This window comes from Vombatus ursinus, unplaced genomic scaffold, assembly GCF_900497805.2.
Source record: "Vombatus ursinus unplaced genomic scaffold, bare-nosed wombat genome assembly UNPS02014841.1, whole genome shotgun sequence".
Classification (NCBI taxonomy): domain Eukaryota; kingdom Metazoa; phylum Chordata; class Mammalia; order Diprotodontia; family Vombatidae; genus Vombatus; species Vombatus ursinus.
In genome coordinates this window covers 5,685,001-5,704,004 of record NW_020954619.1, presented here as the reverse complement: position 1 = coordinate 5,704,004, position 19,004 = coordinate 5,685,001, and the positions used below count along the sequence as shown (strand labels likewise).

At 40.1% G+C, this 19,004-nt stretch overlaps 1 protein-coding gene across 1 annotated transcript; it reads left to right on the top strand.

Moving 5' to 3' along the window:
- The first annotated feature begins 1,817 nt into the window (after positions 1-1,817).
- Positions 1,818-2,303, top strand: SCP2D1 (SCP2 sterol binding domain containing 1). Its single transcript, XM_027840281.1, has one exon. It carries the CDS (start codon positions 1,818-1,820, stop codon positions 2,301-2,303), a length of 486 nt encoding a protein of 161 aa, XP_027696082.1.
- Positions 2,304-19,004: the final 16,701 nt, after the last annotated feature.

Genomic DNA, 19,004 nt, shown 5'->3' with positions numbered 1-19,004 from the left:
TGTCAAAATGCTTATTCATTCATTTCATTCATTCATTTATCTTAATTCATTCATTCATTCATTCTTGCTTTTCTGGCAACTGTCAAACCCCTAAGACAGGTCACAGGATTTAGGAGAGATATAAATTTTCCATGTTGTTTATTAACACTGACCTCATTTATAGTAGTATTGCTGATCTCTCCATTTTAGTTCTTCTGGGTATAAACATAACTGATAAAAAGTGGCACACAACAAAGGTAGAACTTGATTTATGTGCTCATTAATTTTGTTCAAATGTAAGATATTTCAGGAAGTCACCTCACTCACCTATTTAAATAAGTACCAAAGTTTCATTGGATACCTGTAAAATTCCTGCAGAGGCTAAGTTTTTTTTTCTTTTTTTGCAGGGGAGCAGGGTGGGCATTTGATGACAAAGCATAGGGAATGTCTGGTGTAGAAGCTTCTCCTACCAAGGAAAGTCAGTAGATCTATAACTAGGAATTTTTGTATTTGGGAAAAACACCTCAAACCTTACCTGGGGTAAGCAGCATGGAAGGCATCATAGTTCTATGGAGTGGGTAGTGTACATCACCACATGTGAAGGAGACAGTCTCCACCCCAGTGTACCACAAGGCACTGCTGAAGAGGCTGCCTACTCTCCCAAGGAAGAGAGGATTTGTTGATAGCTTCCTACTTAAACTGACCTCAGCAGCTAATTATCAAAAATAATTAGTTATTTCTTCATACTTGCCATCTAAGAAACTTTATTACTGGTGGTGGTAGAGGTAACCTTTATAGCAAATAAAGATCCTTTTGGGGAAAGAGTTGAAAAGTAGTTATGTAAATGAAAGAATGAGAAGGGGAAAAATTAGAAGTAGAAAAACTAATTAGGAAGTGTGTGTGTGTGTGTGTGTGTGTGTGTGTGTGAGTGAGAGAGAGAGAGAGAGACACAGACAGACACAGAGAGAAAGACACAGAGAGAGAGAGACAGAGACACTCAGCCAAGAGACGTCTCAGGGAAGATGAGGAGATAGAATCAAAACATGAAAATAGAGGTTAGCCTTGTAAGGAGAAGGCCCATTCTTAGGGAAAGGAATAAATGAATAACAGGTGAAGATAAGGAAAAAATTTGAGGTGTTAAATAGTGGAAAAGAGGAAACTCATGACAAATTGATTTTTTTTTTTTTAGCATAAGTACTCTTTCCATTAGTCCCAGAGAGACGGCCATTGCCAAGGGTAGAATTCTTTATACACAGGGTGGCATTGTGTGTAGAGTATTGGACTTGGAGTCAGAAACACCTAGGTTCAAATCCCACCTCTGAAATTCACCTGTGGTGTGACCATGGACAAGTCACTTAACCTCTCTGAGCCTCAGTTTCCTCATTTGTAAAATGGGGACAATACTTGTACCTACTTCATAGGGTTGTTGTGAGAATTGAATGAAGATTACAATGTATATAAAGGGCTTCACAATATTCAGAGTGCTAGATAAATGTCAGTTATTATTACTACTACTAATAATAAAGAAAAATCTACAAAGCATACCATATACCAAGCATAAGGGCTGAGACAGGATGTAAGTTATGATCTAGTGGCTTCAATGATACCAGGCAGTCCTAAAGAGTCTAGGTCATGAATTTGCCTCACAATCACTTGGGTATTTGCATTCCTATGGCATTTAAAAAAACATTCATCTAGCCAATAGGATTACAGCACACAGGGACCCAAATTACCTGTATATGAGTGATTTCTGATGTCACAATGGGGCCTGGCAGTACTACCTTAGTCAAGGCTGTCCAGAAACCAAACCATAAGTTCAAGGGGATCTGCAAAGAAGGATGTGGAAGAAAGAAAGAAAGAGAAGCCATCATCAGCCTAAGATCAAAGCAGCTGAAGGCGTTTCTGGTACAGGACAATATGTGGAGCTGAATTCAGGTCAGGATCCTTCAGCACCCAAATCCATTCAAGTCACAGAACTCTGGAGTAACGTAGTATTTGAAGAAATCAGCCATCGGGTAAAAGAGGTGGGCAGCCAACTGGTCAAGAAGGTCAATGCTATATTTCAGTTGGATATTACTGAAGATGGAAAGATCATTGTCCAGTGGACTGTCGACTTGAAGAATGGATCTGGAGAAGTATACTCAGGATCAGCAAGGAGCCCACCTGATACCGTGTTTACTATTCCAGACCATATTTTTATGGAACTGGTGCTGGGGAAAACCAATCCTCAAAGGGCTTTCTTTGCTGGCAAGCTGAAAGTGAGTGGCAAGGTGATGCTGGGACAGAAGCTGGAAAAGATTTTCAAAGACTGTGCTAAATTCTAAAAGAGGAAAAAAGACCAAGGAGTGATCAAGACCATCTCTTAATTTCCTAGCTGCACAGAAATAGTGCTCGAACTGAAGATTAAAAAAAAAAATCCAATATTTTTGCTCAAATTCTTCCTATTCGAGTTTTGATCTGCTGATGTGTAATTTGCCACGGGTGTGTATTCCTAGTGCAGTAAACTGTCTTGGAGTGAATGGCCTTAAATCTTGGTCTCTTTTTCCTTTCCTCTGTCACAAGTAAATTTTTCTCAGTGGCATAAAATTGGACAATATGGAAATTTGTATGTTTTTTTTAAAACATACATTTTTTATAAAAAAAATAGACATTTTTTATGGAAGTGGCTAATAATAATACAAATTAATATTCTAATTATTTCCTGAAATTTTGTACTTAAACTTTTTTTTTTTTAGAAAAGTCTGATCTTTTGTAAGAAAGAAGTCTTAGAAAAATTGGTGAATGCCTGGGTTTGACTCAGTAATTTATGGTCCTATCAGAGGCAGTTTAAAGCTAAAGAGGTTTCCCCAAAATTCATATTAGCATGTGAGAAGGGGGAAATGATAACTCTTTAAAACATGACAAATTAGGGCCTAGTTAATGCAGATTCCAAAGGAGACAAGTTTACAACCAGGAGGAAATTTAGGCAGTAGGGAATCATTTAATCATGGCTTCATGGTTTAGAAGGGCTATTTTGGAGTAAAGTTTTTGGTCAAGAAAGTCCCCTTGCCTTCAGTAATAACTTCATTTAAACTACTCTTAACAGATGAGAAAACTATATTCCATTTTTGAAAACTTCCAAACAGGTTCCATAGGTTGTGTTTCAACCCTGTCAGCAATTATTTTTATATCTGATATGATACCTAGAAACCCCTCCCCCTACCATGCCTTAGTTCTTGCTTGTGAAGATTGGGAATAATTTGCCACCTTCTGAGGAATCACTTTAGGTTTCAATATATGAGTATGAATAGTGATGGATTTACCCTATTAGAAACCCAGAAGTGACCTCTGGGGTCAATATGCATGAATCTCTATCTGTAGAGAACATATAACAAACATGTATGTGTGTTCTGTACCATGTACATGAACATACGCACATCATGATTCTACTGCTCAGGTTGCATTAATACTCCTACTGTACAGGGATTCCTCAGCCTTCTCTTACCCAGGCAGAATAAACCCAGTGCCCCATAACCTTTAAAATCTCTTGGCTCTTGTTTTCCAATCCCTTCCTGCTTGAAAGTGTTCATCCTTTGAACCTTCCCTTAAATTCTCAATCTGAATAAATAAGTTCACATTTCCTTAGAAAAAGACATTATGTACTAGTCTAAACTGGTCAAACTATTAAAATACCATCTCATCTGTGAAATGAAGAGACCATACTTTGAGAGTGCTCAGGTAAGATGGAAATAATAGACTGGACAGAACTGAGAAAATGCTAGAGCAAATCTAGGATGACAGGTACAGGCAGGTACAGTCATACCTCGGAGATACTGTGGGTTCCATTCCAGACCACCACAATAAAGCTAATATCACAATGAAGCAAGTCACACAAATTTTTTGTTTTCTAGTGCTTGTAAAAGTTATGTTTATACTGTAATCTATTAAGTGTGCAATAGTATTATGTCTAAAAAAGTATATAACTTAATTAAAAAACACTTTATTGCTAAAAAATGCTAACCATCACCTGAGCCTTCAGTGAGTTGTAATCTTTTTGCCAGTTGAGGTTCTTGCCTCGATATTGACAGCTGCTGACTGATCAGAGTGGTGGTTGCCTAAGGTTGGGGTGGCTAAGGCAATTTCTTAAAATAAGACAACAACGAAGTTTGCTGCATCAATTAACTTTTCCCTTCACTTGAACACTGAGAAACCATCATAGCCTAATTTCATTATTGTTATGTCTCAGAGAACAGGGAGGCTCAAGGAGAAGGAGAGAGATGGGGAATGGTCAGTGGAGCAGTCAGAACACATGTATTTATCAATTAAATGTGCTCATCTTACGCGGTTGTGGTTCGTGGTCCCTCAAAACAATTACAATCACTGATCACATATCACCACAACAGATAAAATAATAATATCTTGAAAATTATCAAATTATGACACAGACATGATGAGGACATGTGCTGTCAGAAAAATGGCATCAATAGACTTGCTCAACACAAGGTTGTCACAAACCTTTTGTTTAAAAAAATGCAATATCAGCAAAGTGTAATAAAGTGCAATATGCCTGTATATAAGTACATACTGTAGAGTGTCAAAGACTCCCCAGTATACCTCTGTAAAGCAAGAATATGAAAGATCCTCTAGCCTCAGGGCTCAGCTTTGCACCTGAAGGCATACTGGTGTCTGAGATGTTCTAGAATTTCTTAAGGGCCAGGGTGAGAGGCTGGGAGATTAGAGCACCATTGAGAGTATTTACCTCAGATCAACTACGTGTCTGAGAACCCCGGTGAAAAAAGGGCATACATAACCTGTGAAATGAAGAGACAAAGAGATGATTGGTCCCGAGCAGGGTGAAATGGGATAATCAATCTGCGGAATTTTATGGGCTGTCGTCTAGGAAATGAGGTTACCTCATAACCAGGGTGGGGCTGCCCCCAAGGACAATGAGTCATTTGCCTGCTGGCTTCTGTGGGTAGTTGTACTTTTCAACATGACCAAAAAGAGTTGGCTTCTCCACTCATCTGTGACTTTCTTTATAGTCCTATTTATTCAAATCTCCCTCACATTTACAGGGACATGTCCAGTGAAAAATGTTAACTCCTCTGTGCTTCCATGCAATGTGGGAGGCAGTGCAGCTCAGTGGAGGTGGCATTGAACTTGGAGTCCTTGGACATCAGCTTGAATCCCAAATCTAAATCACTTCTCTGAGCCTCAGTTTCCTCATCTGTAATATCAGAAGACTGGATTAAATGACCCTAAGATCACTTCTACATCTAGATCTATGATCCTAGGATTCTATAAACAAATCTTCATTGGAAGAGGAGTCTTTTTTTTTTTAATTACATCCTTGACAAGGCATAGGCGTTCTAGGCAGTAGTCATGACCAAAAAACCAGAAGCCCAGGCTGAGATGGATAATGCACAGTGGGATGTGTCCCTAGACTTTGGGAAATGGTGGATGGCTTATGGTGTGGTACTTACACTTTAAGAGGCTTTGAAAAAGTAGCTGCACGTTTCTCTTCACCCTGAATTTAGGAGTCAATGTTGCAGAACTGCATGGTTCCAGTTACTGATAAAGAACCTTACACTTGTCAAAGGTAATGAATAGAATAGCCCTGTAAGCAGTTTTCAGACCAGACTTTGGGAATGTGAGGCCATCTAGTCCAGCTCTCATTTCATAGATGAGGAAATTGAGGTACATGGAGATGAACTGAATTGCCCAAATGTCAAAAAGGTAGTTGAAATGGGAAAGCTGGGACTCAAGGACACGTGCTATCTCTACTTAACTACACTGTCTCCCGTTGCATCGAGGGAGCAGAATGGCACACTAACATTTTCCACTGGGCATATTCTTGTAAATGTAAGAGAGGTCAGAAGGAAACACTATAATGAAAATTATGGTTCAGTTGGGGAAGTCAACTCTGTTTGGCCATGTTGAAAAGTGCAGCTAGCCCCAGAAGCCAGCAGGCAAATGACTCATTGCCCTTGGGGACAGCGTTACCCTGGTTATAAAGTAACTTGGCTTCTTGGGTGAGAGCCCATAAACCATGGTCACACAATAATAGGCATTTATTAAACACCTAGTTTATAACAGGCATTGTGCTAGGTGCTAGGACACAAAGATAAAAAGGAAGACAGTCATTTCCCTTCAAGAAGTTTCCAGTCAATCAAGAGACAAGGTGTGAATAAATAAATATGTCAAAACATATGCAAAATAAATTGGTAGAGGCATAGTGGGTAGAGAGCTGGCCTCTGACTCAGGAAGACATGGGCTCAAGTCCTTCTGCCTCTGACATATACTGGCTGTGGGACTCGGCAAATCCCTTAACTTCTCATTGTTCTAGGCAACTCTTTAAGAATATGAGTTTCTTTTCTTTTTGGAGGCAATGGGGTTAAGTGACTTGCCCAGGATCACACAGCTAGTAAAAGTCTGAGGCCAGATTTGAACTTGGGTCCTCCTGACTCCAAGGCCCAGCCTCTGACCACTGCACCACCTAGTTGCCCAAGAACATACGTTTCATAGAAGGTTGGCACTTGTATTAGTAGAGGAGTTTCATCAGCAAGGAATTCTCTATACTAGTGAAATCATAGGTCCAGTCCCCTATTTCTACCCCTAAATATAGGGTAATTTGGGGAGAGAGGGTACTAGGAGCACCAAGAGAGGCTTCATGTAGAAGGTGGTACATGAGCTGTCTTGGACAAAAACAGGGATCTGGAGAAGCTGAGTGAGAAGGGACAACTTCAGGTTTGGGGAACAGTTGGTGCAAATGCAGAGATAAAATAGAGTATTGTACATAAGAAACAGCAAGAAGACCTGTTTTGTTGGGCCCTAGGAGAGTGCTCATTGGGGTTGTTGTTGCATGGTCGTTTTTCAGTTGTTTTTGACTCTTTGTGACCCCATTTGGGGTTTTTTTTTTGGCAGAGATACTGGAGTGGTTTGCCATTTCCTTCTATAGCTCATTTTACAGATGAGGAAACTGAGGCAAACAGGGTTAAGTGACTTACGCAGGGTCACACAGTTAATAAGTGTCTGAGGTGGGATTTGAACTCAGGAAGATGAGTCTTCCTAACTCCGGGCCTGGAGCTCTCTGCATTATGGCACCACCTAGCTGCTTTCTTGTAGGGGAGTAATGTGCAATAAGGCTGAAAAGGTAGGTTGGGTCCACCTATTAAAGGACATTCAATTGCAAACAGAGTGGAATGACTCAGTTAATCTTGTGCTTTGGGAAAATCATGTATCAGCTCTGTGGACTGGATAGGGAAGACACTTGAGGAAAGGAAATCAACAAGAGGCTACTATAATAGAACATCCAAAAATTATGAGAACCTTCCCTAGGGTGGTGAGTAGAGAAAAGGGATTGGATATGAGAGACACACACTTTTCAAGTTTAATCTGCATTATCAATATTTTCCTCATCTCTTTCTTAAGTCTAGAAAATCCACAAAACAATAATCCAAGTCCTGATTTGAAGTGTTTTTCCATTTCTGAAGTGTAAATGCTCACACTGAAAATTTAAATAGTTGCCTCTCTGAGCTGGCCGGATCAGGCTGTTACACACTCCTGGAGGCGGATTACCTGTGACTATTTATCTCCCGAACCTTGAGGTATCTCTTGCCCTCAGTGTGTGCCTGCCAGCTGCCCAGCCCCAGCTAGAAGACAGATTGTGGAATGTTTTGTTCTTACACCAAGTGAAATGCAAACATCACGAGGGATACCTGATAGCGCTGCAATATTCATAGAAACTGCCCAGGGAGTTGGAGCTCTCCATTGAGTGGTGGCTCTGCAGCTCCTAGCATCCTCTCTCTCCTTACCTTGGCCTAAGAGAGAGCTTCCCTCTTTCTTTAAAAGGCAGCTGAAGCATCATCTTCTGCATGAAGACTTTCCTAATTCCCTCCAACTGCTGGAGTCATGACTTCGACACTAACTTGTGTGCGTGAGCCCGGGGTTTGTGTCAGTTCCCCGCTTCAACATGTAAACTCCTTGAGAGAAGGGATTATTAATTCATTCTTTGTACTGCTACCTTCAGTGTCTAGCATAGTACCTGGCACACAGTAGGCACTTAATAAGAACTGAATGATTGATTGAGAAGAGAATTCAATGTGCCAGGTATTTACCTTTCTTTTTTTTCTTTTTTAAAGAATGAAGCTCAGCTGTATTTCTTGTCTGGTTCTGTGGAAGTTGGGGGTGCTGCTATGGCTGGGAGAAGGCAAAGATGGTTGGTAAGATGAACAATCTTGACTTGCTTTTGGCGGCAGTCTGGATTTTCCCACATACAGCATGCACTTCAGGGAGGTGTTATGGAGGCCAGCAGGGAGGGAAGCAGAGCTTTTATAGCTTATCTGAAAGGAAATGCCCTTTTTTGGTTTTCTTCCTTTGGCTTTAAAAGATGCCTTGGCTTAACCCTTTTTCCATCCCTCCACAGGCTTCACAAGTTTCTTAGCAGCAAAAGGATTATATTGGTCTGACTAGTGCTGAGAAAAGGACCTGTCAAATCTATTTCTAATGATGAATGCTCTTTTTTTTTTTTTAAATCACTGCCTTGTTTACAGGGTTGCTGCAGATCTTTCCCAGGGACCTTTTCTGCTTTACCACTATTTTATGTGGATGTTAATGGGACCCACATGCACCAGTTTTAACTCAATTCTGGCAAATAGGCAGAGAGATAAAACTATAAGCAGGTCATGCAGGGGCTTAACCAGTTTCACATTCTGTCAGACAGTGACAAGATTAATTCCCACTGGACCAATTCACAGGCATCCCTTGAATTTGGACTGCCATTCTTCCCCGCATGGGTTTTCTCCCATGCTTAGTTATGAGTAGAGTTGTACAAACTCAACATATACCTTACAATTGTAGGGTCATATAACTGAGAGCTGGAAGGGGACTTTAATGGTGATCTTTTCCAAGCCCTGCCCCTAATTCATGTCACTGCCCTCATAGAGTTTACGTTCTACTGGGGGTTATAATATGTTCTCAGATAGGTAAGGACTGGGGGCCATGAGGAAATTGAATTGATTTATAAGGAGAGATGGAAAGATAGGAGGTGACTGGAGAAGGCAATTTCAGAGTTCATTATCATGGAGGTAGCACAGTTACCAGTGATGCTGAGATCTAAACCATCTCTGTGGATGGCTGAGTAGATTGAAGTTGTAAGTCATGGGAAATGAAGAGGTTAATGAACTGAGAGGCCAGCATGCTCAAGAGGGTGTCAGCATGAATGTTGAAATCTTTTATTATGAGTATAAGGATTGGGGTAGAGAGGAAGTTGTGACTTGGGTTCTCTTTGTTCTTATCAGGTTGATATTTGGCCTCGTTTTAGGAGGGAGCTGCTGACCATCAGAATCAATGTCTTCTTCTTATGGTGGAAGCTCATCTTCATTTTGTGGAGGATGGCAAGCTATTTTCTCTCTCTATGGGAATTCTAGTTCCACCTCTCATTGAAAGACCCTCAAATCTATCGTGTAATCTCTGGTGGCTTAGTGGTTTCCTCTTCCCTTCCTTTTTTTTGGGGACACATGTTCTTCTACCTTTAACCCCCCAACATTGGTTTAGAATGCCTTCTGCCTCTTCTAAGACTTTATTTTTTGTTTTCTTCTTGAAATATTTCTTCCAAAAACCACTTTATTCTCCCACATATTCCAGAGTGTAGAGTAGCCTTCCTTTTTCACTTCTTCCTATAGCAGGTAAATCAAAGTGCATTTTGTGCAGTGTCTGTTATTAATGTGGTTATTTTATTGTTATGTAGTTATTAATTCACTCTGAAGAAACACAAGCATAGCATAAGTTATATAGACCAGTAGAACATTCCCCATGCTTTCCATATCTGTTGAGAGGGAACTTCAGTTCTCTGGTCTTTGCTAATCATTTCCATCTTTATTTATTGCGTCTATTTGGTAATGGTGAGGGTTGGAGGTGTGTGGGAGAGTGTCAGGAAAATCCAGAGAGACTTTTTATGGTTCATTTCCCCACACTTTCTTTAGTTGTAATTTTTTAATGTCTTTTGATGAATGAGTGAGTCACTCTTTGCAATTAGAGGATTTCACCCCAAGACAAAGAGTAGTTGTGATCAACTGTTATCTTTAAGGTCATCTGAAGAAATCTAGACCTCAGGCCACTTCTTACCTTTTCTTTCCTCTTACCTCTTAGTAGATTAGAAGCCATACTGAGAGATTTGTCCCGTTCCATGTTGGCTAGGTGCACTCTAACTCTTGTGTAGTGTCACGAACAAACAAGCATTTTAAAATGCTTTGAAAGAAAATTGTGAAAAGAAATATTTTACGGAACTTCTAAGTGTGTAATCTAGTGTTTATGCCACCAAAGTCTTTGCTGTGATGCTAACAAATTCTTCAACAATCAGAAACCAATACCTTATTAGAGAAAGTTTTATTAAAGGAAATACCATCAAGAAGGTGCATTGCTATCTGTTTTGCACACCCTAAGAATTATGAGGTCTTTCCACCTGACTTGCAGCTGAAACCATATATTTATATCTATAAGTTTATTTATCTGAGAACATAGTACAACCTTTACTAGAATATAAGATCCACGAGGGCAGAAACTCTCTTTTGTATGTATATCTCTTTAGCACCTACATAGTGCCTGGCATATAGTAGGCATTTAATAAATGCTTGCTGATCGAGCTATATGTAGATAGATAGATATAGATATAGTCTCCCCCATTTGAATGAGAGCTCCTGAAGATTTGGGGTAGCCTTGCCTTTTTTTTTTGAACTGTATCACCAGTGCTTAGCACAGTGTTTTGTGCATAGTAAGCTTTTCCACTCACTCACTTATTCATTCATTCATTCATTCATTCATTCATTCATTCACAGCTTGGGTAGTACAGGAGCATCTCATGAGAGTACCAAACTGGGACAAATTGATCAGTCAATCAGCAAGCATTTATTAAAAGCCTACTATGTGCCCCACACTATGTAGGTGTTAGGGATGTATATATACAAAAGAGAGACAGTCTCTGACCTCATGGATCTTATATTCCACTAGGGGTTGTAGTATGTTCACCGATAAATAAACATGTATAAGATATATACAAAATACAAAATAAATACTCCGTGATACATAGGGCAGGGGAAACCAATCAAGAAAGGTCTCTTGTTTGTGGGGACATTTGAGATCAGTCTTGAAGGGAACTAAAGTTTCCTGGAAGCAGAGGTAAGGAGAAAGAACATTCCAATCATGGTAGACAGACTGTGCAAAGGTGTGGAGGTAGGAAAAGGAATTTCACTGGGGGGTGGGGGTGGGGGTGGGGGGGGGCCGAATATAAGCTAGGCCAGTTTGGCTAGAATGTAGATTTGGAAGCCGAGGGAGATAGAGTAATGTGTAATCACTTTGGAAATATAGTCTGGAGTCAGATTGTGAAGATCTTCAAATGCCAAGCATATCAGTTAACATTTTATTCAAAAGCCAATGGGAAACTGCTAGAGCTTCCTAAGCAAGGGAGTGACAGGATCAGATATTGATCTTTCTGGCACTTAGTTTTCTCACCTGTAAAAATGAGGGGGTACCTAAGTCCCATCCAGTTGAAAATTGACGATCCTATGATTTTGAGCTTCAAGTCTTTTGTTGGTTGTTGTTGTCTTTACTGTTTTGTATTTGTTTTTGAAGCAGGTTTAGTAGAGTCACTTCCTTCTCCCTTTCTATCTCCTACCTCCCTGAGTACTGTCCACAATGAGGGGGGCTCTCAAAGGTTCAGTGCAGGTTGATCATCCTGTGTGTCCTAGGAATAGCTCCACTGTTAGTGCTCTAAGCCTCTTCTGATAGTCCTTATTCACAACAGGCTCAGAGGATAAAAAAAAAAAAATCACCTTTCCAAGAGAAGGTCTTAGAAGTCCAAACAACCCATTTCTTTTGTGTAGCTTATCACAACAGAAATATTTCTGTGCAGTGATCTTTATAAACTAATGTTATTTCCCCATTAACTTGGGATCATTTTAGAAATTTTTTATTTATGTATGAGTAGGAGTAGATTGTATCAATCAATTACCTGCAGTCCACTTAAAGTGAGGGGTGTGATACTATATCCTCATGCTTTTGTCAGGTGAGAACAACTAACCTATCAATCAATCAATCAATCAATCAATCAATCAATCGAAGGCTTTATATTAGGCTCCAAAAGTCCTTGATTATTTTAGAAGTACTAGAAAGCTATTGGATGAAATGAAATGATGTCATACAGGAAATATGTTGGTCGTGTGCAGAGACTCAGTCATGCCCTGCAAGCATTGTAGAAAATAAGAGACCAGTTTGCAAGCCAGGGATTCAAGTGTCTGGAAGTTTAGTGGTAGAAGCAACCAGCTAAACCCTTGAGAAGAAAAGGGCAATTTCAAGTCTCTACAGGCAGCCTAGCAGAAAAGCTATGCCAAATGAGATAATATATGTAGAGCACTTTGCAACCCTTAAAATGATATATAAACACTAGTTCTTTATTATTATTATTATTATTATTATTGGAACATTTTGAGGACTCCAGCAAAAGAACTTTAGGAACTTCACAGCTCCATGGAGGAGCTGCAGCTTTGCCACATGTATCCTCTAAGCCTGAGGTCACATTGCCTTGGGATTTATACATTCTTGAAGAGAGTGTGTCCCTGGATTGGGGAGATGTTTTGTATCAACTCTACTACTGTAGTAAATGCCTATTTGTAAATGTTAATCAAGGCTGTTTGACTAATTGATATCACCTGATAATCAGGGGAGTGAACCATACTGGTGGGGATTCCTGAACTACAGCATAAGAAAGATACCCCCTCAACTCCCACAACTCTTCAGATTAACCCTGGAGCTGCCTTCTGATCCCTCAACCTGCCATTGTGAGTGAGATTTGGAGGTACAGCAACTCTGACTCACTTAAATCCAGTTCACACATGAGTCAAGAAATCATCCCCTGATATCATTGGTCCTCTTTGAAAATGAACGACAAACAATAACAACAATAATGTATATTTCAACAACAACAACAAGGACAATCTACATGTATATTTCACATTGTTCTTTCTGAATACTAAAGTTTCAAACCTTTTCTTCCCTTACCTTCTCCTTCAAGTAGTTTAATGCTCTGCAAACAAACACCCCCATTCAGTAGGGCAGCTGCTGTTTAACGGACACATTAGTGACTACTTTTGTGTTGCTTTTTCTTTTTTTGGCTAGGCAATGGGGTGAAGTGACTTGCCCAGGGTCACACAGCTAGTAAGTGTCAAGTATATGAGACCAGATTTGAACTTAGGTCTTCCTGAATCCAGTGCCGGTGCTCTATCCACTGTGCCATCTAGCTGCCCCAGTGACTCCTTTCGTAATGTGGAAAATCACTTTTTTCCCCTTGCAAATAGTCACCTTCATGTTTATCTTTAAATTTCCTAGCAGTAGTTGGTATGGCATAAAAGCAGTGTACCAGGAGTAAGGAGACAGGTTGTAGCCTCTGACACAATTGATACAACCTTGGGTATCTTTTGCTTTTCTGACCTTAGGTATCTCACCCATGAAATAAAGGGCTATTGTCTTTTTTTTTTAAGTGAAACTCATTAGTAACACATAATGGAGCAATGGCAAAGAAAATTCCCAGGCTTATGCTAAGGGATTTTTGAGAGGCTGAATAATGGAGAAATGAGGCATAATTGGTTGTCATTGTCAGGATATAGAGCTGTGATAGGTATTCCAGGGCTGATGTATCTTGGGAGAGAGACTGCATCCCACTGTCATTGGGGGGGAGGCTGAGAACGATTCCATTGCTTGATTTTCTCCATTATTTTACTTCGCTATTCTGTCCCAGTTGCATTCATTACTATTTGATTTATGGTTCTCTGGGAAGAGAATGCACGGGTTGAGAGTGTGGCAGCTAGTGACTGGGCCACTAAATTGCCCTGAAGTTTCAAGAAGCCCCAGGGAAACTCTTAGGAACATTGAGGGGAGGAACAGAGCTGGTGACCCTTGATCCCTATTCCTGCTGCCACGGCAAAAAATCCCCAGCCTCCTTCTCCTTATTTTCTTGTGGAGCCCAAGGGATGAGGTAGTTATCTAACCGTATGCCTCATCAAATAGCTTACCTTTGAACTGTCTAGGTAGCACTTGACAAGCATATAAATTCTGGGTATCCTCATTTGCTATTTATAACGTGCAGAGGTAAATTAACTGCCTGCCCAGTTATGCCTCAGGGAGTCTGTAAAGATAATACTGATCTGTAGTATTTTTGAATCTCTTTAAAGGAGTCTGCCAGTTTACAAGGCTATGTAGGCAATTAATATTAATACTAATAATAACAACGAATAAGAACTGAACCTGTGATTTCTTTGGTATGAAGAACATCCTGGTAAGGAAACTCCTTCCACTAATTTATATTGGCAATTTCTCTGCAGCGCATAGTCTTATAGAGTTGCTTAGGGCACTGAGAAGATAAGTGACTTGGCTAGGGTGATACAGCCAGGATGTACCAGAGGTGATACTTGAATCCAGAACTTCTCAGTTTTAAGGCCAGCTCTCTACAGATTATGCCAAGATGATGATGATGATGATGATAAATGTTTATATCAATCAAGATTTATGAAGCACTTATTATATGCCAGGCATTGTGCTGAGGATACAAAGAAAAAAGCAAAAACACTCCTGGCCCTGAGGAAGAGGAGGCTACATATACATAAATTTATACATACAAGATTAAAACAGTGGTGCAGTGGATAGAACACCAGGCTTCGAGTCAGAAAGACTCATTCTCTTGAGTTCAAGCCTGGCATCAGCTACTTACTAGCTGTGTGCCCCTAGGCAAATCATTTAACCCTGTTTACCTCAGTTTCTTCATTTGTAAAATGACTTAAAGAAGGAAATGGCAAACTTCTTTGCCAAACAAACAAACAAACAGACCCAAACCAAATGGGCTCACAAAGAGTTAGACACAACTGAAAAATGATTGAACAACAAGAAGTCTTAGAGGATTTTAAAATCACTTTGTAAACATAGAATCATATATTTAGAGCTGAAAGGAACCTTCAAGTTCTACCCCTCTCATTTTACAGATCAGAAAACTGAGGCTCAGAGGTTACAAGATTTGCTCAAGGTCATGGGTGATGACAAATGGGATTTGAACCCAAGGTCTCTGTCTCCAAATCTAGTACTTTTTCTATTGCGCCAAGTTGTTCTAGTTAAGTGACAGCAACCCGGCAAGACAGATCCTCTTATTCTCTTGATTTTACAAGCAAGGCAACAGGATTAGAAAGACTAAGTGACTTGGCCAGGGTCACGCAGTCAAGTGTCTGGGTAGCATTTGAATCTAGGGCTTTCTGACTTTAAGTCTGGTACTGAGCCAGTCCCAATTTGTGTTTGGGTATAGTTTTCAATAAGTAGCTAGGTGGTGCAGTGGATAGAATGCCAGGCCTGTAGTCACTATCTTCCTGAGTTCAAATCTGGCCTTAGACACTTCCTAGCTGTGTGACCCTGGGCAAGTCACTTAACCCTGTTTGCTTCAGTTCCTCATCTGTAAAATGAGCTGGAGAAGGAAATGGCAAAATCACTTCAGTATCTTTGTCAAGAAAACTCCAAATGGGGTCATGAAGGGTTGGTCACAATTGAAACAACTGAACGACAATGGTTCTTTAGGTGAATTATTGCCTCCTGCTTTTCAATGGTTTCAGGGATGTCTCCTATCTCTCAGTTTGCCCTGAGCAGAATAAACCAACTTGTTCCTAAGCCTGAATTAGTCTACTTTCCTTTCAAAGTTATTCATGTTCTTAGGCAAGAATGTTTCATAAGCAACTTTTAAATGGGATCATTACTTTTTTGTTCTGTTTAGCTCCGCTGAGGTTGCCTAAGCCTTTGAATCCTGATAGCTATCTTTCAGTCCTCTACTCCCATTGGTGTTGAAGATTCTTAAATGATTTTCTGTGAATAGATAAGTCTCTTTCTCTGTGGAGTCTTAATTTATATCATGTATCACTGGTATAAGGGAAAGAGCATTTAATTTGGAGTCAGAGGCCCTTACTACTCATGTGACCTTGGCCAAATCCTCAAGACCTCTCTGAATTTCTCTTTCTTCATCTATAAAATAAGGGAGTTAGATTATATGACTTCTAAGTGCACTTTCAGAGCTAAATCTCATTGCCCCAATGTACTTTCCTAGATGTGTGTTACTTGTTACTGAACTTCAAAGGTTTTTGATGACCAGTACTTCCATATGGTATAATTGAGTTTAGCTTGAGGGATTGACTGGTCATGATACCCTAAATGTAGAGCTACCTTAGAGATCTTTTGGTACAACCCCTTCATTTTACACCCCAAAGACCCTCTGTGTACAGTCAATGGAGGAACCTTAATACAAGTTCATAGTTAAGTTTAAGGCAATTGGTCTCAGGTTCCCTTTTGAATTTCTCTCCTTTATGGCAAACACAAGCTCAGACTGCAAAAAAAAAATCACCTAACCTTTATCTGGAGATGAAACCCTTCCAAATACATGGTTGGCAAATAAACATGGTTTAAATAGAGTAGGAAGTTCTGGAGGGGAGTGACATCAGTTGACTAGGTAGCAATGAGACACCTTGAGAGAGTAGAGAGTGGATGACTTTAACCATGTCCTGTAGCACAGCATGTAGGGACATCCAGGAAAATGGCAAATTCTGTGCAGTCAAATCACTCATTAAGTGGGTCAGGGAGTTCATGATTATATTCAGTTTGGGGAAGGAGCACTCTTCTCTGCCATGGGCTTGCCATTGGAGTGAGTCTACACCTTGCCTCCCCTCTCCTCAGAGATCAAAAGTTCCTAGGTCTCCTCTGTCCTATAAGGTGCCAAACTCCCATGATGCTTCAACTTCTCCTTCCAGCTTTGAGAAACTACATCTTCCCATCAGCCAAGTTCTTGATTAGGGGCTAAAGACAAATGAAGAGAGATGTCAAGAGGAGTTAAATGAACTGTTCAGGATCAAATAGGTACCAGGCAGCAGAGTCAGGATTCAAAATGAAGTTACCCAGACTCTAAATCCAGTGTCCTTACCCGTAGGCTATAATAATACATCACCTCCTTTCTTGATCATTTAAAAAAATATCATTTCTCCAAATCCAGAACTCATTTGGAAGGAGGACTCACTCTCAAGGGATAGGGTGCTCTGCCTGTCTATTATTATTTCAGAGGACAGACCAAGATGGATAGCAACAAAATCCAAGTTGGGGTGATTGAATTTGAACCCTGTAGCTAGGCTGCTGTGAGATGCTGGCTGATTCAACCTTTTTTTTTTTGTGTCAGCTCCCCTAAGCAATCCTAGTGATACCTCTGAGGGTGGAAATGCTGAGGTAGTTGTCGTTCAGTTGTGAACAACGCTTTGTGACCCCATTTGGGGTTTTCTTGGCAAAGATACTGGAGTGGTTTGCTATTTTATTTTCCAGCTCATTTTACAGATGAAGAAATTGAGGCAAACAGGGTTAAGTGACAAGTGAAGGTTCAGGTCACACAGCTAGGAAGTATCTGAGGCTGGATTTGAACTCAGGTCTTCCTGACTCCAAGCCTGGCATTCTATTCATTGAACCAGCTAGCTACCAAAGACAAAGCATTAAATCAGGAGGCTGCTGAGCCCCTTGTGAATATTCATATACTCCTCTTGAGCTTCTGCACTTTAAAAGAGGAGAGAGCCCTCCGTACAAATGGCTGCTGAAGACAACCTCTTCTCCTTTTCTTTTCTCTTCTTTTCTTCTCCAGACCTGTGACTTGGCTAATCACTGTGAACATCTGTTAACTCCTAAAAATATCTGCTTTGTACCATTTTGTGGAGCATAATATTTATATAGCCCAGCAGTGTAATTAAAGTTATGTTTAGTTAACACTTGAAAACAGCTGGAAACTCACCAAAACACAGTACAAGATTTATAGCCTGCATGAATAGGCTGGAAATGAGGTGGCTTGAGGAACAAATTTTCCAGGATCTGGGTCATGATTGGGTTTTAGTGTGGACACATAGCTGAACTGTTGCATCAAGGAGACAGTGCAGGGTCTGAAAGTGCCTCATTTGAGGACTTCAGCACCTCTTTGGGAAAGCTCTGGGGATGATCATTATTTTATTGTTTCCATCTGGCTGTCATTGGTACAGAGTTTTCTGCTGAAGAAGGCTTTTCCCTCAAAGAATTAATAATCAGAATTCTTCCCACTCAGAAGGGTCATTTCCCCCTCTTATAGTCATAGGAGATCAAACTAGGGCAGTGGTGACATTCCAAACTCAATATTTATCTAGAATTCCAAATGAACTCCCATTATCTAATGGGATTTTATCAAGCTATTATTTATTTTATTAGCCTTATTATTATTATTGGGATTATCTCAAACCAGGTACCCACATAGAGTTTAGTTAGGTAGTAGAAAAATTAGCAGGGCCATATATGTCTCTCTTGGCATCCTTCTGGTAAAAGAAGACAGTCAGGATTCATATGGAGATATGATTTCTGAAGCAGTTTTCCATGCAAAGTTTGCTTGTCAGTCCAACAGGGTTCTCATTTTAATCAGGAGTCTAACTTTTGGAAAGAGACAGGAGGCCCTTATTCTGTGGGTCTTCCTTATCCCTTTCAATCAACCAATCAAGCATTTATTAAGCACCTACTATGTGTCAGGCATTATACTATGTTACTGGGGATATAAGTACAAAAAATGAAATAATCTTACTGGTAATGAGCTCAGATTCTAGTGGAGGAGGCAGGTGCATATAAAAAGACATTCAACACAAATATAACATTAACAAATGCAAATATATGCAAAGTAGCAAAAAACAAGGTTGTTTTTGGGAGAGGTCACTAACCATTTCGGGGAAATAAGGGAAGCATTCATGCAGAAAATGGTGCTTGAGCTGCATCTTGCAGGAAGAGAGGGATAAAAGAAAAAGTTCATTCCAGACATGGGGGACTGCAATGTAGTACAATAACACAGAGATGAGAAACCCTTTTCATTTCTTATGGCTTTCTTTACTCTCTGCCTCCATTCAGTTATCTAAACTTTTGTCAGATGTCCAGGAGCTGTGATACAAAGGTGAAAAATGATGCAATCTCTGACCTTAAGGGGCTTATAA

Coding starts and splice junctions, on each gene's coding strand:
- SCP2D1 (XM_027840281.1), top strand. CDS start 1,818: ATGTGGAAGAAAGAAAGAAAGAGAAGCCATCATCAGCCTAAGATCAAA.